The 25,295-nt window shown below is 37.7% G+C and overlaps 1 protein-coding gene across 2 annotated transcripts in view; it reads left to right on the top strand.

The window, feature by feature from the left end:
- The window catches only part of sppl3 (signal peptide peptidase 3), a 91,593-nt gene that overhangs the window by 45,384 nt on the left and 20,914 nt on the right, over positions 1 to 25,295 (top strand). Inside the window, exons 2-7 of one of the 2 annotated variants that reach the window (XM_062055110.1) lie at positions 12,817 to 12,894; positions 16,065 to 16,156; positions 16,235 to 16,354; positions 16,425 to 16,503; positions 21,287 to 21,399; positions 24,953 to 25,059. In XM_062055110.1, the coding sequence (XP_061911094.1) occupies positions 12,817 to 12,894; positions 16,065 to 16,156; positions 16,235 to 16,354; positions 16,425 to 16,503; positions 21,287 to 21,399; positions 24,953 to 25,059 (589 nt within the window). Of the gene's footprint in view, positions 1 to 12,816; positions 12,895 to 16,064; positions 16,355 to 16,424; positions 16,504 to 21,286; positions 21,400 to 24,952; positions 25,060 to 25,295 lie in introns of both variants that reach the window. The other variant, XM_062055109.1, reaches the window with a different exon arrangement.

Here is a 25,295-nt window from a genome sequence, read left to right as displayed (position 1 = left end):
ATGTTCTCCCGAAATGTGTTCGTCATTCTTGTTTGGTGTGGGTTCACAGTGTGGCGCATATTTGCAACAGTGTTAAAGTTGTTTATACGGCTACCCTCTGTGTGACCTGTATGACTGTTGACCAATTCACTCGTGTGTGTTTTTAAAAGCCGCATATATTATGTGACTGGGCCGGCACGCTGTTTGTATGGAGGAAAAGCAGACCTGACGGACAACAATATTGGGGGCAAGAAATTCGGGAGAATGGTTGCCCCAGGAGATTTTCGGGGGGGGGCACTGAAATTTGGGAGTCTCCCGGGAAAATCGGGAGTGTTGGCAAGTATGCCCTACATCCGTGTTTTACCGGATATGTACCGCTCCGTACAGCGGCGTTTTAAAAAGTAATTATTTTTTGTTTTTTAAACCTATACTGATAATTTCCAATATTACATTTTAAGGCATTTATAGTCACATCTTTCTAGAGATGTCCGATAATATCGGAGATGTCTGATATTATCGGACACCTCTAGAAAGATGTGACTATTGGAGTCACCGTTGTAGCCTTCAAAATCTGGTTTTCTCTAATTACAATGTTGCTACAACTAGGTTATTAAACAGGTATTATACAGAATTAGTATTGTTGACGCCTTATGAATGCATTTTTAAAGTCATTTAGAGGTTAGGGTAATGAAATTTCGTTATCTGTGCTGTAAAGTTCAAATTTGAATGACAATAAAAAGGAAGTCTAAGTCTAAGGTAGAACTGATTGCTACCATTAGCTGCATTGCTAGCTAGAACAAGCATCAAGAAGACATACGATAGGCAACCTTCCAATAAAGTGTACTTCCCCTTTAAGAGTTTTGTCTTCTTGTCTCTCATAATGATTGTGAACGATAAGCAACCTTCCAAGAAAGTGCACATCCCCCTTTAACACCTAGCTACAGGGTGGGCTGGCCTAGAGACCTCCGATTGGGGATTAACATTCATCTCCCTCCCTGGTCTGATCCCAATACGCGTGTAAATCCTGCAGGAGCAAGGATGTCACTGGGGATCACCCGGGACCCATCACCCCCTCCCGTGTTGTCACAGGGACGCCATGTTTGTAGCCGTTTGTGGCCGCTACAATGAGCCTCTTCTGATTAGCACGTTCTTTGATCTCTTGTCATATTTCTCAACACCTCTTCCCAGACCACATGCAGGAACACCAACCAAGATCGTGTGCAACTAATCTTTCAGACTAAGACTTTGTCTACGGGTCATGGAGACGTACTGTGTTACAGTTCCCAACCATCCTCTATTGCAGTGGTCCCCAACCGATACCGGTCCGTGGACCGATTGGTAGCGGGCCGCACAAGAAATTTAAAAAAAATAATAATAATAATTATAATTATTTTTTTATTTTTATTTTTTTAAATGAAATCAACATAATTAAACACAATATATACATTATACATCAATATAGATCAATACAGTCTGCAGGGATACAGTCCGTAAGCATACATGATTGTATTTCTTTATGAAAAAAACAAAAAAAACATACCAGAATTCCCGGTTTCCCCAAAAATTCCAGGAATTCTGTAATACCATTTCTCAATTCAACATGTTACTACTAGGGATGTCCGATAATGGCTTTTTGCCGATATCCGATATTCCGATATTGTCCAACTCTTTAATTACCGATACCGATATCAACCGATATATGCAGTCGTGGAATTAACACATTATTATGCCTAATTTGGACAACCATGTATGGTGGACATAAGGTACTTTTTTAAAAAATTAGTAAAATAAGATAAATAAATTAAAAACATTTTCTTGAATAAAAAAGAAAGTACAACAATATAAAAACAGTTACATAGAAAGTAGTAATGAATGAAAATTAGTAAAATTAACTGTTAAAGGTTAGTACTATTAGTGGACCAGCAGCACGCACAATCATGTGTGCTTACGGACTGTATCCCTTGCAGACTGTATTGATATATAATGTAGGAACCAGAATATTAATAACAGAAAGAAACAACCCTTTTGTGTGAATGAGTGTAAATGGGGGGGGAGGTTTTTTGGTTTGGTGCACTAATTGTAAGTGTATCTTGTGTTTTTTATGTTGATTTAATTTTTTTAAAAAAACAAAAAAAAAACGATGCCGATAATAAAAAAAACGATACCGATAATTTCCGATATTACATTTTAACGCATATATCGGCTGATAATATCGGCAGGCCGATATTATCGGACATCTCTAGTTACTACTTCAACATTTCTCGACCAATTTGAAAAATTTCAACACCAACCATTTCAACTCATTCAGACCATTCAAGTTTTTTTTACCATTTTCTAAAAAATTCCCGCTGTTCCCCAAATTTTTGGGAAATTCCTATTGAAATCAATGGGACATTCTTCAAAGTTCCACAACTTTCACATTGTCCATCTGATTCAAACCGTTCCAACTTCAAAATATTCAGCTTGTTTGGGAATTTTGTGCTCTACTTCAACAGTTCTAAAAAAAATTCCAGGATTTCAGTTCAACTTCAGCATTGGAGAGGAATTGCGTGTGAATGTGAAAGTTACTGATCAAGTCTCCTAAAGCCTACAAGAAGAAAGGAACAGTTTTCTGCCTAGAGGGTGACCATTTTTCAAACTTTCACCATTTCCACATTTTTCAACCTACTCAAACCATTTCACCTTCAACACATTCAACCATTCTGGAAATTCAAACTATCATTTTCCAAGTTCAAAAGATTTCCAGGATTTCCCAGAATTCCTGCTTTTCCAAAGCCCTATTTCCACCCTTTTTTCTGGCGACTACGCCCTCTACATTTTTCAACGCATTTCAACTCTTCCACCGTCAAAACATTCCTCTTAATCAGGACTAAAAACAAAGTTGTTTTTTTAACTGGAAAAATTCCCGGTTTTCCCAGAATTCCAGGAATTCTGTAATACCATTTCTCAATTCAACATGTTACTACTTCAACATTTCTTGACCGATTTGAAAAATTTCAACACCAACCATTTCAACTCATTCAGACCATTCAAGTTTTTTACCATTTTCGAAAAAATTCCCGCTTTTCCCCAAATTTTTGGGAAATCCCCATTGAAATCAATGGGACATTCTTCAAAGTTCCACAACTCCCACATTGTCCATCTGATTCAAACCGTTCCAACTTCAAAATATTCAGCCTGTTTGGGAATTGTGTGCTCTACTTCAACAATTCTAAAAAAAAAAAAAATTCAGTTCAACTTCAGCATTGGAGAGGAATTGCGTGTGAAGGTGAAAGTTACTGATCAAGTCTCCTAACGCCTACAAAGAGGAAAGGAACAGTTTTCTGCCTAGAGGGCGCTCAAATGTTCAAATATTGGTCCCAGCATGCAAGCCACGCCCCTCTAACACACACAACCTTACGTATTCTTCTGGCTTTATCATTTGATTAGAATGTTTAAACTAGCCATGTCCCCGTCACCTGTTCAGATCAGGGGCCAATGTTGACCTCTTTATGAATCACAGCTGTGTCCCAGTGTTGACTTGCCAAAGTTTGTACTCACGTGAAAGATTCCTTCAAAATGGATGCAAGCGTGCTCAGAGACATCAGTATTATATTTCGTATTCCTTGTTACACAATTCCAGTAGGGGGCATGTCCTGCCAGAACACCGGCTGCAGCAAACGTCTTGTCTATCCACAGTGAGAAGCCGCTTCTAAGATACTAATTAGAGATCGGCCGATGTTTTTTTCAGGGTCTTGACTTATACAATCATCTCATATTTGTTTAAAATACTGATAGATATATCACCATTTGGCCTAAAAGTACCGTAATATGAGTTTTGTTATATATGGCCCAGCCCTATGTGCCAATATATTTAAGCACAATGTTGGGGTCGTTTACAAACACCATTGTGGTCTTCTCTGTACTACGTCGTCCTCTCACCAGAGCCATGATGAGATGTGCATTTACGTCCACTGGCCCCCCAACACATTCCTCAGGTGCTGGCAGCAGAGTTTGACACGAGACTGACAGGTCAGCGTCTCGGTCAGACCCCTCATGGGGAAGTAGCGAGCCACAATGGCCGCCTTGTGTGTTATGGCCAGGTTTGCATGAGAAAGTTGCGTGGGTCAGGTCCAGGCTGGAGTCCAAACACTTCTATCAAGAGACTTGATCGGATTCAAGGCCTTTTTCCCCTCCTTTGGATGCTGATGATGCAGTATTTGATTGTTGTCAAATGTACTTGCATTTCTGTCCTTTTGGCCCTTTGATTACTTTTTTTGTAGGAGCAGTGCGATTTGAGCTCACATTTATCGAATATATGGTAATATGTAGCATGTTGACACTGTGATTCAACAATAAGAGTCATCACAACAATCACTTTTTCATCTCACGGCCTGCAGACAAGAGTTTTTTTAGACCAGGTTTTGTCTTAGGGTAAGAGAACTGAGTGAAAAGCCAAGGGACACAAGACTAAAGTGGGAATTTTCACCTCCAAGTGGTGTGTTTCTAAAGGTAATACAGCCCTGGCATCCATGTTCATTATGCAGATTCACCTTTTATCACTGACTATAGCTTTCATCCATTCATCCATATCCATCATGCAGATTCACCTTTTATCACTGAATATAACTTTCATCCATTCATCCATATCATCATGCAAATTCACCTTGTATCACTGAATATAACTTTCATTCATTCAGTCATTCATCCATATTCATCATGCAGATTCACCTTTTATCACTGAATATAACTTTCATTCGTTCATTCATCCATATTCATCATGCAGATTCACCTTTTATCACTGAATATAACTTTCATCCATTCATCCATATCCATCATGCAAATTCACCTTGTATCACTGAATATAACTTTCATTCATTCAGTCATTCATCCATATTCATCATGCAGATTCACCTTTTAGCACAGAATATAACTTGTATCCATTCATCCATATCCATCATGCAGATTCACCTTTTATCACTGAATATAACTTTCATTCGTTCATTCATCCATATTCATCATGCAGATTAACCTTTTATCACTGAATATAACTTTCATCCATATCCATCATGCAACTTCACCTTGTATCACTGAATATAACTTTCATTCATTCAGTCATTCATCCATATTCATCATGCAGATTCACCTTTTATCACTGAATATAACTTTCATCCTTTCATCCATATCCATCATGCAGATTCACCTTTTATCACTGAATATAACTTGTATCACTGAATATAACTTTCATTCATTCATTCATTCAGCCATATTCATCATGCAGATTAATCTTTTATCACTGAATACAACTTTCATCCATTCATCCATATCCATCATGCAGATTAATCTTTTATCACTGGAATATGACTTCCATCCATTCATCTGTATCATCATGCAGATTCACCATTTATTACTGAATATAACTTTCATTCATTCATCCATAATCATCATGCAGATCATCCATATCCATCATGCAGATTCACCTTTTATCACTGAATATAACTTGTATCACTGAATATTGTATCACTGAATATAACTTTCATTCATTCATTCATTCAGCCATATTCATCATGCAGATTAATCTTTTATCACTGAATACAACTTTCATCCATTCATCCATATCCATCATGCAGATTGATCTTTTATCACTGGAATATGACTTCCATCCATTCATCTGTATCATCATGCAGATTCACCTTTTATTACTGAATATAACTTTCATTCATTCATCCATATTCATCATGCAGATCATCCATTCATCCATATCCATCATGCAGAGTCACCTTTTATCACCAAATGACTTTCATTATCCATCATGCAGATTCACCTTTTATCACTGAATATAGCTTTTATCCATTCATCCATATCCATCATGCAGATTCACCTTTTATCACTTAATGACTTTCATCCATGCATCCATATACATCATGCAGATTTACCTTTTATCACTGAATGACTTTCATCCATTCATCCATATCATCATGTTTTATCTAAGGCTGAAACGACGCGTCGACGTACTCGACGTCATCGGTTACGTAAATACGTCGACGCCGTTTTTGTGCGTCGACGCGTCGCATATTTACGTCACACTACCGTCATGGCGGAGCGCAAAGCAGACTGTGCGAGCGAGGGGGAAAAAGCACGCCAAAAGTGTGGGAGTATTTCAATACACAGCCTAATAATGTTGTTGTATGCACACTGTGTCGAGCGGAAATGGCCTATCATAGCAGCACAACGGCTATGAACGAACATTTGAAAAGAAAACCATCAACCATCAACTAGTCAATCGTCCGCGTTAGCATACGTTGTCATCATTACACAAAAACATGAATGTGTCATTTGTATCTGCTAGGGGTGTAACGGTACGTGTTTTGTATTTACGGGGGTGTACCGAACGAGTTTCTAAGCTAAAGCTAACTTTAGCTGCTAAAGTCTTAACACGCTGCTTTGCTCCTTCTGTCTCTGTCTCGTCAGCACGCAGCATTGTTCCACCCACACAACCATCTGATTGGTACACACAAAGCATTATCAGCCAATCAGCAGTGCGTATTCAAAACGTTACCAGCCAATCAGCAGTGCGTATTCAGAGCACATGTAGTCAGCGCTTCAGCGTCTAGCAGATAGGTGTTTAGCAGGTGAGCATCAGGCAGCGGATTCTCCCCAAATGATAATAAACACCTCCCAGTCAACTACTAGTAACATCACTATGAGCTAGGGATGGGCGATACCACACTTTTAGGATTCGATACGATACCGATACTTTTTCTTGCATTTTCATCGATACCGATACCAATAAATTCTTATTGGCAATTTTTGTCAGTCAAAAATATTATTACTATTATTATTTAAGACAAATCACAAGACAAATACAGACCATTTATACCACATGTATTATGGTCAATATATAATAAAAGTAAAATTAAAATAAATAACATAAATATGAAAAATAAATTAAATATTATATATAATAATAATTATATATTATATATAATAATAATTAGATATTAGGGCTTTCCAATTAACTGTCAAATCCGAATCGCAAGAAGCTGCAGCTAATTTTTAAAGTGTGTGATATAATTAGCAATTAATGAAATATGAAATAGGCTAATGTTTTCGAAATGTAAGAAATCATCTTGGAAAAAAATAAAACTGTAATGCAAAGATGAAGAATCTCCAAATTGTATCTCTTTCTTATCTTGTTTTAAATACTCAAGCAATTTTCAACTAACAGTAAATTCCCCTGTGTGGAAATTATTTGAATTTAGGATAATCATTTGAACAAAAATATTCAGTAAAAAAATAAAATAAACAATGCCTGACACTGGATATGCCTGGCTGCATCGCTGTCGGCTGGCTGTGTGTGTGTTGCACGTGGACGACGCTCATTCGCTGTCTCCTGTGACGTGACTGGGCCAGCTCTATACTCTGCCAGGTACAGGGGTGTCCCAGCACATAGTAAGTTAAGTAAGTCATCAAAAACATCTGAAAGTGATGTTTGCACCCCCCACACGCCGTTTTTTGGTTTATATTGATACTTTTTTCAGAAAAGTGATGCCAAATGAGTAGCGTGTGAGTATCGATATATCGATACCACAGGATCGATACGCACATCCCTACTATGAGCCCGTTGACCTTCTAGAAACGTAAACTGCAGCTCAGCTCGCTCGCAGTCCTGGTTTGAGGTGAAGGTTAATTACCTCTTAGTTCCAGCCACATCGACACCTTCTGAGCGTAGACATGCTAACCTTTCTTCATTACAACTGTTAGTCACTCACTGGAATGAGTAGAATTGGTTATTGTGTACTGTGTTGGACTGGATGTTTATTTTGCACATTTTAAAAGCAATACTTAATGTTTACAGTGCTCCAGAATATTTAGATTGGCACTTTTTTGTATTGGATGTTTATCTTTATTTTTGCACATTTTAGCAAATAAGCAATACTTTCACTTTTGTTGAAATGTTTACACTGTTGTTACAGAATATTTCGCTTTGCACTTTTTTGTATTGGATGTTTATCTTTATTTTTGCACATTTTAAAGCAAAATAAGCAATACTTTTACTTTTGAAATGCTTATACTGTTGCAGAATATTAAGATTTGCACTGGATGTTTACTTTTATATTTGCACATTAAAAAGCAAATAAGCTACTTTTAATTTTGTTAAATGTTAAAAGTTTTAAATGTTTACATTGTTACAGAATATTTTGTCATTCTGTTGTCAATGTTGACTGAGTGGCCATACTTTTTTTTGTAAATAAAAGCCATGCCTTTTGAAAAAACTGGTCTACATTTATTTTTTCATCTTCATTTTAAATAAAATAAAATAAAAAATAATCAGTAAAAGGAAAAATAATCTATAGATTAATCGGAAAAAAATAATTTATAGATTAACCGATTAATCGAAAAAATTATCTAAAAATAATCGTTAGCTGCAGCCTTAGTTTTATCCCTGAATATGTCTTTCATCCATTCATCATTGAATATGACTTTCATCCATATCCATCATGCAGATTCGCCTTTTATCACTGAATACAACTTTCATCCATTCATCACTGAATATGACTTTGATCCATATCCATGCAGATTCACCTGTTATCACTGAGTATAAATTTCCATCCATTCATCACTGAATATAACTTTCATCCATTCATCACTGTATATGACTTTCATCCAGGCATCCATAATCACCGTTCATCACTGAATATGACTTTCATCCATTCATCCATAGTCTACCTTTGTAACCTTGTTGTGTTATGTTTACACTTAATGACAACATTTCTCTATCTTTTCTGTATTTCAATCACATTTATTTACACACTTTCTTACACTTCAATCACAGACGCTGACTCCAGTTTTGTTCTTCATTTGTTTTGTTGAACATTTTCTCTTTACAAGACTAATTCCTTCAAAGTGTTCTGACGTTGTCCATGGTCCAGCAGTATGCTGGCCTTGACGACCTTGCCATGTGGTTTAGACTTGTTCTCATTGTACACTGTCAACATCTTTGTCAACTAGTCACCTTCTCCAACAACTTCGACTTTGTTTCACTTGACATCTGTCGTGTTGGAGCCATGATTCATGTCAATCCACCTGCTGCAACAGCTTCGCTAGAGACAGAAAGACGGCACAGCCACACTAGTGTCATGTTTGTGTGTGCTCCTTTAAGAATGGCAGTGAGTGAGTGGAAGAGTGAGGAGATTCTGATTCTGACCAGACAGCAGAGTTGAGCAGACCCATTGTAGAGTAAAGTTAACCCCGACAAAAACATCTCCCCTGCGCTCCTCGACTAAGGTCTGGGACTGGGAAAGGTGTAGGCTGTTACGTGATTGGCTGTTAGCTTGTCCCTCCCATTGCTCAGTGACTTTTCCTGTTTCCTGGGTTCCCAAAGTGCTAGTGACTTCATGAGACGAACCTTGCTTTATAATTTCTGCTTTCTTCCAACTAGGGTTGTACGGTATACCGGTATTAGTATGGTACCGCGATACTAATGAATCATTTTTGGTACGATACCATCTCTGAAATGTACCGCTCCGCCACCCCAAAATGTAAACAAATGCCATTGATCCACTGTAATGATATCTAGTCGATACTACTATGATTACGTCGATATTTTTTGGCATCACAACATCTTCTTTCGTTTTTTTCAAATGTATATTATGTTTATAAACTCAGGAAATATGTCCCTGAACACATGAGGACTTTGAATATGACCAATGTATGATCCTGTAACTACTTGGTATCGGATTGATACCCAAATGTGTGGTATCATCCAAAACTAATGTAAAGTATCAAACAGAAGAATAAGTGAATATTACATTTTAACAGAAGTGTAGACATAACATGTTCAAAGAGAAAGTAAGCAGATCTTAACAGTAAATTAACACGTAGATGAATAATTAATTTTCTACCACTTGTCCTTTAATAATGTTGACATAATAATAGAATGATAAATGACACAATACGTTGCTGCATACATCAGCAGACTAATTAGGAGCCTTTATTTGTTTACTTACTACTAAAAGACAAGTTGTCTAGTGTGTTCACTATTTTATTTAAGGACTTAACTGCAATAAGAAACATATGTTTAATGTACCCTAAGATTTTTTGTTAAAATAAAGCCAATAATGCAATTTTTTGTGGTCCCCTTTATTTAGAAAAGTATAGAAATAATTTTATTACTGGTACCAAAATATTGGTATCGTTACAACACCACTTCCAACCCAAAAGTATAAATATTTATAGAATATTTTTTCGAACGCATTTTAAATTGATATCCATTATGTGTCTATCGCGGTATATATTGGTATCGTATTATCGGCCCAACCCTATAACAATGCAACATGAATGTATTGTGAATATTCTGTTAGTGTACATGTTTGTAGGGAATATAAGAATGCAACATGAATGTATTGTGACAGTGTACATGTTTGTAGCGAATATAAGAATGCAACATAAATGTATTGTGACAGTGTACATGTTTGTAGGGAATATAAGAATGCAACATGGATATATTGTGACAGTGTACATGTTTGTAGGGAATATAAGAATGCAACATGAACGTTTTGTGAATATTGTGATAGTGTACATGTTTGTAGGGAATATAAAAATGCAACATGAATGTATTGTGAATATTGTGATAGTGTTCCTGTTTGTAGGGAATATAAGAATACAACATGAATATGTTGTGAATATTGTGATAGCGTACATGTTTTTAGGGAATATAACGATGCAACATGAATGTATTGTGATAGTGTAAATGTTTGTAGGGAATATAAGAATGCAACATGAATGTATTGTGAATATTGTGATAGTGTACATGTTTGTAGGGAATATAAGAATGCAACATGAATGTATCGTAATAGTGTACATGTTTGTAGGGAATATAAAAATGCAACATGAATGTATTGTGATAGTGTACATGTTTGTAAGGAATATAAGAATGCAACATGAATGTATTGTGATAGTGTACATGTTTGTAGGGAATATAAGAATGCAACATGAATGTATTGTAATAGTGTACATGTTTGTAGGTAATATAAGAATGCAACATGAATGTATTGTGACAGTGTACATGTTTGTAGGTACTATAAGAATGCAACATGAATGTATTGTGACAGTGTACATGTTTGTAGGGAATATAAGAATGCAACATGAATGTATTGTGAATATTGTGATAGTGTATATGTTTGGAGGGAATATAAAATAGAATAGAGTTTTATTGTCATTATTACAGTGAACTAGGGCTGCAACTAACGATTAATTTGATAATCGATTAATCTGTAGATTACTACTTTGATTAATCGATTAATAATCGGATAAAAGAGACAAACTACATTTCTATCCTTTCCAGTATTTTATTGGGAAAAAACAGCATACTGGCACCATACTTATTTTGATTATTGTTTCTCAGCTGTTTGTACATGTTGTAGTTTACAAATAAAGGTTTATTAAAAAAAAAAAAAATTAAAAATTTGCCTCTGCGCATAGCATAGATCCAACAAATCGATGACTAAATTAATCGCCAACAATTTTTATAATCGATTTAATCGATTAGTTGTTGCAGCCCTACAGTGAACAGCTTCAAAGAACAACGAAATTGGAGCAGATCCCCTAAGGTGCATACACAATAATTTAGTAATACTTCTGTCTATATATATATATATATATATATATATATATATATATATATATATATATATATATATATATATATATATATATATATATATATATATATATATATATCCACACACATGCATATATCCATACATATGCATATATATACATATACACATACAACATTATTGCACATTATAGTCCGAAAAATAAAAAGACATGACACATGAGGACATGACAGACACAGTTTGCTCACTCAGGCCTGTTTAATGCTACTATGGCTCTTGGGTAAAAACAGTTTTTTAGTCTATTTGTGCCCGCTTTTAGCACCCTATAGCGTCTGCCCGAGGGTAGCAGTTCTAGATGGCAGTGCCCGGGGTGGAATGGGTCTTTCAGGATGCTCTGTGCTTTCCTGAGACAGCGGGAGCTGTACAGGTCAGCCAGGGAGGTGAGGGGGCATCCGATGATCTTCTGGGCGGTGTTTACGACCCTCTGGAGCGCCTTTCTCTCTGCGGCCGTGTAGCTGCCGAACCACACGCAGATATGCAGTAGGTCAGGATGCTCTCAATCGAGCACCGGTAGAAGGACACCAGCAGTTCCTGTGAGAGGTGATTGCTCCTGAGTATTCTCAGGAAGTGCAGTCTCTGGTGTGCCTTCTTGATGGTAGCCGTGGTTTTGGTGCTCCAGGTTATTTCGTCGTCCAGGTGGACTCCCAGGAAGCGGAAGTCTGAGGCCCTCTCCACGCAGTCACCGCTGATGACCAGGGGCTGGATGTCCGTTTTTTTCCTCCTGAAGTCTATGACCAGCTCCTTGGTCTTGGAGATGTTCAGGGCCAGGTTGTTTACTGTGCACCACTCCGACAGCTTCTCCACCTCACCCTGATATGCAGCCTCGTCTCCCCCCGAGATGAGCCCCACTACGGTGGTGTCATCCGCAAATTTGATGACGGAGTTGCTGGAGTAGGCAGGTGTGAAGCTGTTTAGCTCCCCCGCTCGAGAGGCGTCGCCGTCAGCCGAGGGGTTACTGGGTCTGAAGTTGGTCATGTGTTGTTATAAGAATGCTACATGAATGTATTGCAGCTTTGCAACCTGCCAGCTGCCTGCTATAAAAGTGATAGACTTTTAGAAGAGCTTGCACTCAACTGGTCCAACCTGTGCGACTTGTCGGCGCCTCTAAGAAACTTTAATGTCATTAAGCCAACAATGATGTACTATTATAAAAGTCTTTCTTTGGTCTCGTCCTCAGGGCCTACTCTTTAGTGGACTCCAGCCAGGTGTCCACCTTCCTTATCTCCATCCTTCTCATCGTCTATGGCAGCTTCAGGTGAGTCCATGGCGTCCTACTCACAATGTCTACACAATCTTCATTGGACCACAAAGTGCCTAGGTTGTCTTCCTTGTATTGTTGCTGCAAAATGACACAACAAGCGCACAACACAGGTGGTTTGGGGTACGAAAGCAACAATAAACACACAACACAGGTGGAGTGGCGCACGGAAGCAACAATAAACAAAACACAGGTGGTTTGTGTATGAAAGCAACAATAAACACACAACACATGTGGTTTGGCGTACGAAAGCAACAAAAGGGTCTTTGAGTGAGAACACCTGTTTGTGTGGTGTCTTCATGGCCATCTCATTAAATGAGAGAATATTTATTTCTTATAATTGTTTGAAGTTACACAAATGGAAAGCAAATATTAAAATGTTGTGTATTCATTGTTTGTAAACACTGGGGCCCTGCTCACACACCTGCACCAGTCCGTGGCACGGTGCTTGGCAAAAAAACTCGGTTAGAAAGCTCCCTCACACATGTGTTTAATCCTCCAAGAATTGTGTTTATTCAGCCTGGAGGTGAGACAAATAGGTGTGTGATATCTGTGTGCATGCCTGAGCGTGTCCTCATGAAGACCTCACACACCTTCTGCTCTTTTGGCTCGGCTTACTAAAAAGAGACGACTCTTTTGGCTCGGCTTACTAAAAAGAGACGGCTCTTTTGGGTTGGCTCACTAAAATAAGCCGGCTCTTTTGCCTCGGCTCACTAAAAATAGCCGGCCTGCTCTTATGGCTCAGCTCACTAAAAAGAGTCGGCCGGCTCTTTTTAGTGAGTCGAGCCAAAAGAGCCGGCTCTTTTGGCTCGGCTCACTAAAATGAGACTGCTGTCTTGGCTCGACCTGCTCTTATGGCACAGCTCACTAAAAAGAGTCGGCCGACTCTTTTGGCTCGACTCACTCAAATGAGCCAGCCGGCTCGACTCACTAAAAAGAGTCGACTCTTTCGGCACCGGCCCACTAAAAAGAGCCGACTCTTTTGGCTCGGCTCACTAAAATAATGCGGTTCTTTTGGCTCGGCTCACTAAAAAGAGTCGAGTCTTTTGCCTCGGCTTACTAAAAAGAGACGGCTCTTTTGGGTCGACTCATTAAAATTAACTGCTGTCTTGGCTCGGCTCACTCTCTCTCTTTTGCCTTGGCTCACTAAAATGAGCCGGCTCTTTTGCCTCGGCTCACTAAAAAGAGCCGGCCTGCTCTTATGGCTCAGCTCACTAAAAAGAGCCGGCCTGCTCTTATGGCTCAGCTCACTAAAAATAGTCGGCCGGTTCTTTTGGCTCGACTCACTAAAATGATCCAGCCGGCTCGACTCACTAAAATGAGCCAGCCGGCTCGACTCACTAAAAAGAGTCGACTCTTTCGGCACCGGCCCACTAAAAAGAGCCGGCTCTTTTGGCTCGGCTCACTAAAAAGAGCCGGCTCTTTTGGCTCGGCTCACTAAAATGAGCCCACTCTTTTGGCTCGGCTCACTAAAATGAGACGGCTGTCTTGGCCTGGCTCACTAAAAAGAGCCGGCTCTTTTGCCTTGGCTCACTAAAATAATTTGGCTCGGTTCACTAAAAAGAGCCGGTCAGCTCTTTTGGCTCTGCTCACTAAAAAGAGCCGGTCTGCACTTTTGGCTCGGCTCACTAAAAAGAGTCGGCCGGCTCTATTGGCTCGGCTCACTAAAAAGAGTCGGCCAGCTCTATTGGCTCGGCTCACTAATAAGAGCCGGTCGGCACTTTTGGCTCAGCTCACTATAAAGAGTTGGCCGGCTCTTTTGACTCGGCCCACTGAAAAGAGTCGGCCGGCTCTTTTGGCTCGGCTTACTAAAAAGAGTCAGCCGGCTGTTTTGGCTCGGCTCACGAAAAAGAGTCGGCCGGCTTTTTGGCTTTACTCACTAAAAAGAGTCAGCAGGCTCTTTTGGCTCGGCTCACTAAAAAGAGTCAGCAGGCTGTTTTGGCTCGGCTCACGAAAAAGAGTCGGCCAGCTCTTTTGGCTTGACTCACTAAAAAGAGTGAGCAGGCTCTTTTGGCTCGGCTCACTAATTAGAGTCAGCTCTTTTGGCTTGACTCACTAAAAAGAATCAGCAGGCTCTTTTGGCTCGGCTCACTAAAAAGAGTCGGCTGGCTCACTAATTAGAGTCGGCTCTTTTGGCTTGACTCACTAAAAAGAGTCAGCAGGCTCTTTTGGCTCGGCTCACTAAAAAGAGTCTGCTGGCTCTTTTGGCTTGGCTCACTAATTAGAGCCGGCCGGCTCTTTTGACTCGGCCCCTCTTGGCTCGGCTTACTAAAAAGTGTCGGCTCTTTTGGCTCGGCTCACTAAAAAGAGCCTTGTCTTTCGGCTCCCAATTGGCTCCTCGGATGTTTTGTTAGGTGAAGTGATTTATTTACCAAATGTGTAAAATGAATGAATCATATCGAAAGACATCAGATAGAACTTATGTGTAGTATTTATATGGCTTTATTGATTAACTTGGCATAACTTAAAATACACATAAATACATTCCAGATAAAGATAAATTTTAGTTAGTGAAAAAACACAAAATACAACTTAAATGTGCAGCATCCAGGTGAGGTTTTGACGAAGATTGTCATTCCAAAAAAACAAAGGCCTCAGCTTTGAGGGTTTGATCCTGTTTCTTCTTCCTGTGACCACATGTGAGAGTGCAGCTTGTTTGTGACATTTTCACCTTACCAAGTCTAGACTTTCAAATGTGTTCAAATTGGACTCTTTGTCCTGCTTGTCACTCATCTTTGGTCAGATGGTCAAATAGACTTTCAAATGTGTTCAAATTGGACTCTTTGTCCTGCTTGTCACTCATCTTTGGTCAGATGGTCAAATCCCCCCCCCCCCCCCCTCGTCTGTGTTCCAGTCACACACTGCTACAAGCACACATGTCGACCAAAGCATTTGTGCACGCTTCATGCCGGTGTCTGTAAACCCTCCAGTGTAGTCCCAGTCACACACACACACACTGCTACAAGCACACATGTTGATCACTGCAGCTTTAAAGGACCAAACAAAAACCTTTAGATCGGGAGCCTCCGTCGTTCACTTGGCCAGCGAGCCACCACTACTGACCTGACTTTATGAAGTTCATGGATTGACTCGGACAGGAAGCAGCACTTTCTATCAGAGTCTAGTTAGCAGGTCAGACTTCTGAAGGATGATTGAATGTGCTGCAGGTCATTAAACATGGACTGTGAGAACCAAGAGAAAGACAAAGATGGCAACCCCATAACGACGGGCTCCTTCAACGGCAACAACACAAACAGCAGTGAGTGTTGCCCTCAGACGCTCGATCTCCAAGACCTTGGTGATAACGCTAACCTGCTCTCCGGTCCTTGTGCGGCAGGTATTCAGACCATAGACTCCACGCAGGCGCTCTTTCTCCCCATAGGAGCCTCCGTGTCCCTGCTGGTCATGTTCTTCTTCTTTGACTCGGTGCAGGTGGTCTTCACCATCTGCACGGCAGGTAAGGAGACGTTGCTGCTGCTGTTGGCACGCGCCAGGGCGGCTAGTGACTTCTGTGTCTCTCTCCCCAGTGCTCGCTACCATCGCGTTCGCTTTCCTCCTCTTGCCAATGTGCCAGTATCTGACCAGACCCTGCTCCCCGCAGAACAAGTAAGCATACCCGTCTAGTCATGCATGGGCCGCGTCCAGGTTTTGATCAGTGGCATGACGTAACTGCAAGAGGCTGCGAGGTCTCACTCTGCATCGTTCTCAGCACCTTTGATTTAACAGTAGAATGAAGTGAACACAGTGAGCCCTCTTTTCACTCATCCACAAGTAGAGCTGGACCATTATGGCAAAAATAACAATCAGCATTTTGTGGATTGATATTAAAATGAGCAATTATAACACCATGATTCCTTCTTTTGAGAACATGAGTATTAATTGTACCACCAAAACTCAACTTTAAACGTGTATATATATTAGTAACAAATCAATAACAAGTCATTAATAAAATTAGTAACAGCATGACATTGAAATAACAATAGCAATATAAAACAATAGAATTCAGTTTTCCGTTTTAACTTTTTGAAATTCCGTTTAAGTATTTTAATTACATTATGCTTGTGTAAGGTACCTTTTTGAAACCTTTATTTTGTTTGCGCAGTCAGACCGGGTGTTGCGCACGTCGCTATTATTGTGAAGGGGGAAGTCTGCTGCTGTTCTGAGCTTGACAATTAAGACAAATGAAGGCTGATGTCGTTCACAACAACGCAACAGATAAGATGTGTTGTGTGTGTGAGTGTGTATTATTGTTTGTACAGTGATGTTACATCCATGATGTCGTTCACAACAACACAACAGATGAGATGTGTTGTGTGTATGATTGTTTGTACATTGATGTTACAGCCATAATGTCGTTCACAACAACACGATGACGCGTGTGTATGATTGTTTGTACATTGATCTTACATCCATAATGTCATTCACAACAACACAACAGATGACGTGTTGTGTGTGTATGATTGTTTGTACATTGATCTTACATCCATAATGTCATTCACAACAACACAACAGATGACATGTGTTGTGTGTATGATTGTTTGTACATTGATCTTACATCCATAATGTCATTCACAACAGATGACATGTGTTGTGTGTTTGATTGTTTGTACATTGATCTTACATCCATAATGTCATTCACAACAGATGACATGTGTTTTGTGTTTGATTGTTTGTACATTGATGTTACATCCATGATGTTGTTCACAACAACACAACATATGACATGTGTTGTGTGTGTATGATTGTTTGTACATTGTTGTTACATCCATGATGTTGTTCACAACAACACAACAGATGAGATGTGTTGTGTGTATGATTGTTTGTACATTGATGTTACAGCCATAATGTCGTTCACAACAACACAACATATGTTGTGTGTGTATGATTGTTTGTACATTGGTGTGACATCCATGATGTCGTTCACAACAACACAACAGATGACATGTGTTGTGTGTATGATTGTTTGTACATAGATCTTACAGCCATGATGTCGTTCACAACAACACAACAGATGACGTGTTGTGTGTGTGTGTATGATTGTTTGTACATTGGTGTTACATCCATGATGTCATTCACAACAACACAACAGATGACATGTGTTGTGTGTGTATGATTGTTTGTACATAGATCTTACAGCCATGATGTCGTTCACAACAACACAACAGATGACGTGTTGTGTGTGTGTGTATGATTATTTGTACATTGATGTTACATACATGTCATTCACAACAACACAACAGATGACGTGTTGTGTGTGTATGATTGTTTGTACATTGATGTTACATCCATGATGTCATTCACAACAACACAACAGATGACGTGTTGTGTGTGTATGATTGTTTGTACATTGATGTTACATCCATGATGTTGTTCACAACAACACAACAGATGACGTGTTGTGTGTGTATGATTGTTTGTACATTGATCTTACATCCATGATGTCGTTCACAACAACACAACAGATGACCTGTGTTGTGCGTGTATGATTGTTTGTACATTGATGTTACATCCATGATGTTACATCCATGATGTCGTTAACAACAACACAACAGATGACATGTGTTGTGTGTATGATTGTTTGTACATTGATGTGGCATCCATGATGTCATTCACAACAACACAACAGATGAGATGTGTTGTGTGTATGATTGTTCTTGCTAGCTTTAGCTTTCTCCTTTCAAGTGGCCGTCTGCACAGTGTTTAGTTCAGGACGTGTGTTTTTCCAAACAAATGTTCCTTATCTTCACACTAACATTTCACTCATATTCATGTAAATTGTTCTGATATTCTGCTTTTACTAGCCGATTCCGTTTTAAAGGCCAATTTTGTGACTCCGTCCTCCGTTGCGTTAACACAGATGTGCCTTACTTATTTTGTTGAGTTTATTGATTGATTCTAAATACTAGCGCTGTCAAATAAAAAGTAGCAACGATGATAACATTCCAAACTTCTAGTAGACCTGATCTTTTTTTAAATCATGCACTCACTCATCCCTTTCACCGTCACATGCTCACGAATGTGCATGCACATTGCGCGGCCTATTGTTTTTGTTCCCGATTATACTATTTGTATGATGTTGAGAAGCCATAATCAAAATCTAAATGTGATTAATTGTCCAGCCTATCCACAATCTTTGTCTCACTGGGCAGAGAGCAATACTTTACTCACAGACAGAGAGACACTAGTGAGAAGGCCTGCAAAGTAACTATTAGGAGAATAAAATATGATTACAGGCCAAATGCCCAGTGGGAATATTACAGCTTCAAGTTGGATGAGCAATACCGACAAACGAGGAGGAATGTTGACTTGTTAAATCTTGTCTTGTTTCATTGTGTCCACCATGTACTTTATTATTATAAAGATAATATTAGCATTGTTACATGTACATTATTATTATAAAGATAATATTAGCATTGTTACATGTACATTATTGTTATACAGATAATATTAGCATTGTTACATGTATATTATTATTATAAAGATAATATTAGCATTGTTACATGTACATTATTATTGCGAAGATGATATTAGCATTGTTACATGTACTATATTATAAAGATATTAGCATTGTTACATGTACATTAGTATATATTATTATAAAGATATTAGCATTGTTACATGTACATTATTATTATTATTATAAAGATGATATCATCATTGTTACATGTACATTTATGATAAAGATGATATTAGCATTGTTACATGTACATTATTATAAAGATATTCATTCATTCAATTTTCATTTATTTATTTATTTCAGGCAATGACAAAGTACAAAGTTGACAACACATAATATAAATTAATATAGTGCAAAAGGTAATGTATAGTATGGAATGCATGATATTAGCATTGTTACGTGTACATTATTATAAAGATATTAGCAGTGTTACATGTACATTATATTATAAAGATGATATTAACACTGTTACATGTATATTTATTATAAAGATGATATGAGCATTGTTACATGTACATTATCATTATAAAGATATTAGCATTTTTACATGTACATTATTATTATAAAGATATTAGCATCGTTACATGTACATTATTATTATAAAGATATTAGTATTGTTACATGTACATTATTATAAAGATGATAATAGCATTGTTGCATGTACTATATTATTAAGATGATATTAACACTGTTACATGTATATTTATTATAAAGATGATATGAGCATTGTTACATGTACATTATCATTATAAAGATATTAGCATTTTTACATGTACATTATTATTATAAAGATGATATTAGCATCGTTACATGTACATTATTATTATAAAGATATTAGTATTGTTACATGTACATTATTATTATAAAGATGATAATAGCATTGTTACATGTACTATATTAAGATATTAGCATTGTTACATGTACATTATATATTATTATTATAAAGATATTAGCACTGTTACATGTACATTATTATAAAGATATTAGCATTGTTACATGTACATTATTATAAATATATTAGCATTGTTACATGTACATTATTATATATTATTATAAAGATATTAGCTTTGTTACATGTATATTATTATTATAAAGATGATATTAGCAGCATTGTTACATGTACATTATCATTATAAAGATATTAGCATTTTTACATGTACATTATTATTATAAAGATGATATTAGCATCGTTACATGTACATTATTATTATAAAGATATTAGTATTGTTACATGTACATTATTATTATAAAGATGATAATAGCATTGTTACATGTACTATATTATTAAGATATTAGCATTGTTACATGTACATTATATATTATTATTATAAAGATATTAGCACTGTTACATGTACATTATTATAAAGATATTAGCATTGTTACATGTACATTATTATAAATATATTAGCATTGTTACATGTACATTATTATATATTATTATAAAGATATTAGCTTTGTTACATGTATATTATTATTATAAAGATGATATTAGCAGCATTGTTACATGTACATTATTATTATAAAGATGACCTTATTATTGTTACATGTACATTCTTATTATAAAAATGACATTATTATTGTTACATGTACATTATTATTATAAAGATATTAGCATTGTTACATGTACATTATTATTATAAAGATGATATTAGCATTGTTACATGTAAATTATTATTATAAAGATGACCTTATTATTGTTACATGTACATTCTTATTATAAAAATGACATTATTATTGTTACATGTACATTATTATTATAAAGATGATTTTAGCATTGTTACATGTACATTATTATTATAAAGATGATATTAGCATTGTTACATGTACATTATTATTATAAAAATGATATTAGCATTGTTACATGTACATTATTATGGAAAATATGTTATTAGCATGTGTCAAGATGAATTGGAGTGTGTGTGCTATTTGCAGGATTTCGTTCGGCTGCTGCGGTCGCTTCACTCTGGCCGAGCTGCTGTCCTTCTCGCTGTCGGTGCTGTTGGTGCTGATCTGGGTGCTGACTGGACACTGGCTCCTCATGGACGGTGCGTCACTTACTAGCCTCCTCTCTAAAAGCCAAGCTACTTTCTTCATCTTCTGTAACATGACAAATGTTCTATTTGAACGTCCTTCCTTGTAGTACTTGTTCCAACCAGCAGAGGCGCTAGTTTTCTTGTTTCAAGTCTGGATTGTGCTCCTAAATTCTGTCACACACAGATTATGGCATGCCTACATATCCAAAATAACTTGAAGGAGCTTGATAGTGTCCGCAATAGTTGATCATGTGTCATTAAGTTTCTAGTCTTGTTTCATTGTGTCCACCATAGTTGATCATGTGTCATTAAGTTTCTAGTTTTGTTTCATTGTGTCCACCATAGTTGATCATGTTTCATTAAGTTTCTGGTCTTGTTTCATTGTGTCCACCATAGTTGATCATGTGTCATTAAGTTTCTGGTCTTGTTTCATTGTGTCCACCATAGCTGATCATGTCTTGTCTTGTTTCATAGTGTCCACTATAGTTGGTCATGTCTTGTCTTGTTTCATTGTGTCCACCATAGTTGGTCATGTCTTGTCTTGTTTCATTGTGTCCACCAAGGTAGATCATGTGTCATTAAGTTTCTAGTCATGCCTCATTGTGTCTACCATAGTTGATCATGTGTCATTAAGTTTCTAGTCTTGTTTCATCGTGTCCACCATAGTTGATCATGTGTCTTTAAGTTTCTAGTCTTGTCTCATTGTGTCCACCATAGTTGATCATGTGTCTTTAAGTTTCTAGTCTTGTTTCATCGTGTCCACCATAGTTGATCATGTGTCTTTAAGTTTCTAGTCTTGTTTCATTGTGTCCACCATAGTTGATCATGTTTCATTAAGTTTCTGGTCTTGTTTCATTGTGTCCACCATAGTTGATCATGTGTCATTAAGTTTCTGGTCTTGTTTCATTGTGTCCACCATAGCTGATCATGTCTTGTCTTGTTTCATAGTGTCCACTATAGTTGGTCATGTCTTGTCTTGTTTCATTGTGTCCACCATAGTTGGTCATGTCTTGTCTTGTTTCATTGTGTCCACCAAGGTAGATCATGTGTCATTAAGTTTCTAGTCTTGCCTCATTGTGTCTACCATAGTTGATCATGTGTCATTAAGTTTCTAGTCTTGTTTCATCGTGTCCACCATAGTTGATCATGTGTCTTTAAGTTTCTAGTCTTGTCTCATTGTGTCCACCATAGTTGATCATGTGTCTTTAAGTTTCTAGTCTTGTTTCATTGTGTCCACCATAGTTGATCATGTGTCATTAAGTTTCTGGTCTTGTTTCATTGTGTCCACCATAGCTGATCATGTCTTGTCTTGTTTCATTGTGTCCACCATAGTTGGTCATGTCTTGTCTTGTTTCATTGTGTCCACCATAGTTGGTCATGTCTTGTCTTGTTTCATTGTGTCCACCATGGTAGATGATGTGTCATTAAGTTTCTAGTCTTGTTTCATTGTGTCTACCATAGTTGATCATGTGTCATTAAGTTTCGAGTCTTGTTTCATTGTGTCCACCATAGTTGATCATGTTTTGTCTTGTTTCATTGTGTCCACCATAGTTGATCATGTCTTGTCTTGTTTCATTGTGTCCACCATAGTTGATCATGTGTCATTAAGTTTCTAGTCTTGTTTCATTGTGTTCACCATAGTTGATCGTGTGTCATTAAGTTTCTAGTCGTATTTCATTGTGTCCACCATAGTTGATCATGTGTCATTAAGTTTCGAGTCTTGTTTCATTGTGTCCACCATAGTTGATCATGTGTCATTAAGTTTCTAGTCTTGTTTCATCGTGTCCACCATAGTTGATCATATGTTTTTAAGTTTCTAGTCTTGTCTCATTGTGTCCACCATAGTTGATCATGTGTCATTAAGTTTCTAGTCTTGTTTCATTGTGTCCACCATAGTTGATCATGTCTTGTCTCGTTTCATTGTGTCCACCATAGTTGATCATGTCTTGTCTTGTTTTATTGTGTCCACCATAGTTGATCATGTGTCATTAAGTTTCTAGTCTTGTCTCATTGTGTCCACCATGGTTGATCATGTCTTGTCTTGTTTCATCGTGTCCACCATAGTTGATCATGTCTTGTCTTGTTTCATTGTGTCCACCATAGCTGATCATGTCTTGTCTTGTTTCATTGTGTCCACCATAGTTGGTCATGTCTTGTCTTGTTTCATTGTGTCCACCATAGTTGATCATGTCTTGTCTTGTTTCATTGTGTCCACCATAGTTGATCATGTGTCATTAAGTTTCTAGTCTTGTTTCATCGTGTTCACCATAGTTGATCATGTGTCTTGTAAGTTTCTAGTCTTGTCTCATTGTGTCCACCATAGTTGATCATGTGTCTTTAAGTTTGTACTCTTGTTACATTGTGTCTACCATAGTTGATCTATTGTCATTAAGTTTCGAGTCTTGTTTCATTGTGTCCACCATAGCTGATCATGTCTTGTCTTGTTTCATTGTGTCCACCATAGTTGGTCATGTCTTGTCTTGTCTCATTGTGTCCACCATGGTAGATCATGTGTCATTAAGTTTCTAGTCTTGCCTCATTGGGTCTACCATAGTTGATCATGTGTCATTAAGTTTCTAGTCGTATTTCATTGTGTCCACCATAGTTTATCATGTGTCATTAAGTTTCTAGTCTTGTCTTATAGTGTCCACCATGGTTGATCATGTCTTGTCTTGTTTCATCGTGTCCACCATAGTTGATCATGTCTTGTCTTGTTTCATCGTGTCCACCATAGTTGATCATGTCTTGTCTTGTTTCATTGTGTCCACCGTAGTTGATCATGTCTTGTCTTGTTTCATTGTGTCCACCATAGTTGATCATGTCTTGTCTTGTTTCATTGTGTCCACCATAGTTGATCATGTCTTGTCTTGTTTCATTGTGTCAACTATAGTTGGTCATGTCTTGTCTTGTTTCATTGTGTCCACCATAGTTGATCATGTGTCATTAAGTTTCTAGTATTGTTTTATTGTGTCCACCATAGTTGATCATGTGTCATTAAGTTTTTAGTCTTGTTTCATTGTGTCCACCATAGTTGATCATGTGTCATTAAGTTTTTAGTCTTGTTTAATTGTGTCCACCATAGTTGATCATGTTTCATTAAGTTTCTGGTCTTGTTTCATTGTGTCCACCATAGTTGATCATGTGTCATTAAGTTTCTGGTCTTGTTTCATAGTGTCCACCATAGCTGATCATGTCTTGTCTTGTTTCATTGTGTCCACCACAGTTGGTCATGCCTTGTCTTGTTTCATTGTGTCCACCATAGTTGGTCATGTCTTGTCTTGTTTCATTGTGTCCACCATGGTAGATCATGTGTCATTAAGTTTCTAGTCTTGTTTCATTGTGTCTACCATAGTTGATCATGTGTCATTAAGTATCTAGTCGTATTTAATTGTGTCCACCATAGTTGGTCATGTGTCATTAAGTTTCTAGTCTTGTCTCATTGTGTCCACCACGGTTGATCATGTCTTGTCTTGTTTCATCGTGTCCACCATAGTTGATCATGTCTTGTCTTGTTTCATTGTGTCCTCCATAGTTGATCATGTCTTGTCTTGTTTCCCCCCCACAGCGTTAGCCATGGGCTTGTGTGTGGCCATGATAGCCTTTGTGCGACTACCCAGTCTCAAGGTGTCCTGCCTGCTGCTCTCAGGGCTACTCATCTACGACGTCTTCTGGGTAAGACACACACCGTTTAATCTTGTCATCTCCACACACTATTTAATCTTGTCATCTCCACACACCATTCACTCTGTCATCTCCACACACCATTCACTCTGTCATCATTTTACATGGTCTGACTAAACGTGGGCCACGTCGCTGGGATTTACTCACACCATTTCCTTTTCATCACTGCAAGACCTGTTCAAGTCATTCAGCAGTGAAATTATCTCTCTTGTTCATGTGCTACTTTT

Source organism: Entelurus aequoreus, linkage group LG08 (assembly GCF_033978785.1).
Source record: "Entelurus aequoreus isolate RoL-2023_Sb linkage group LG08, RoL_Eaeq_v1.1, whole genome shotgun sequence".
NCBI lineage: Eukaryota > Metazoa > Chordata > Actinopteri > Syngnathiformes > Syngnathidae > Entelurus > Entelurus aequoreus.
Note: the sequence above shows the minus strand (reverse complement) of the source record. Positions and strands in the feature narration are given on the sequence as shown.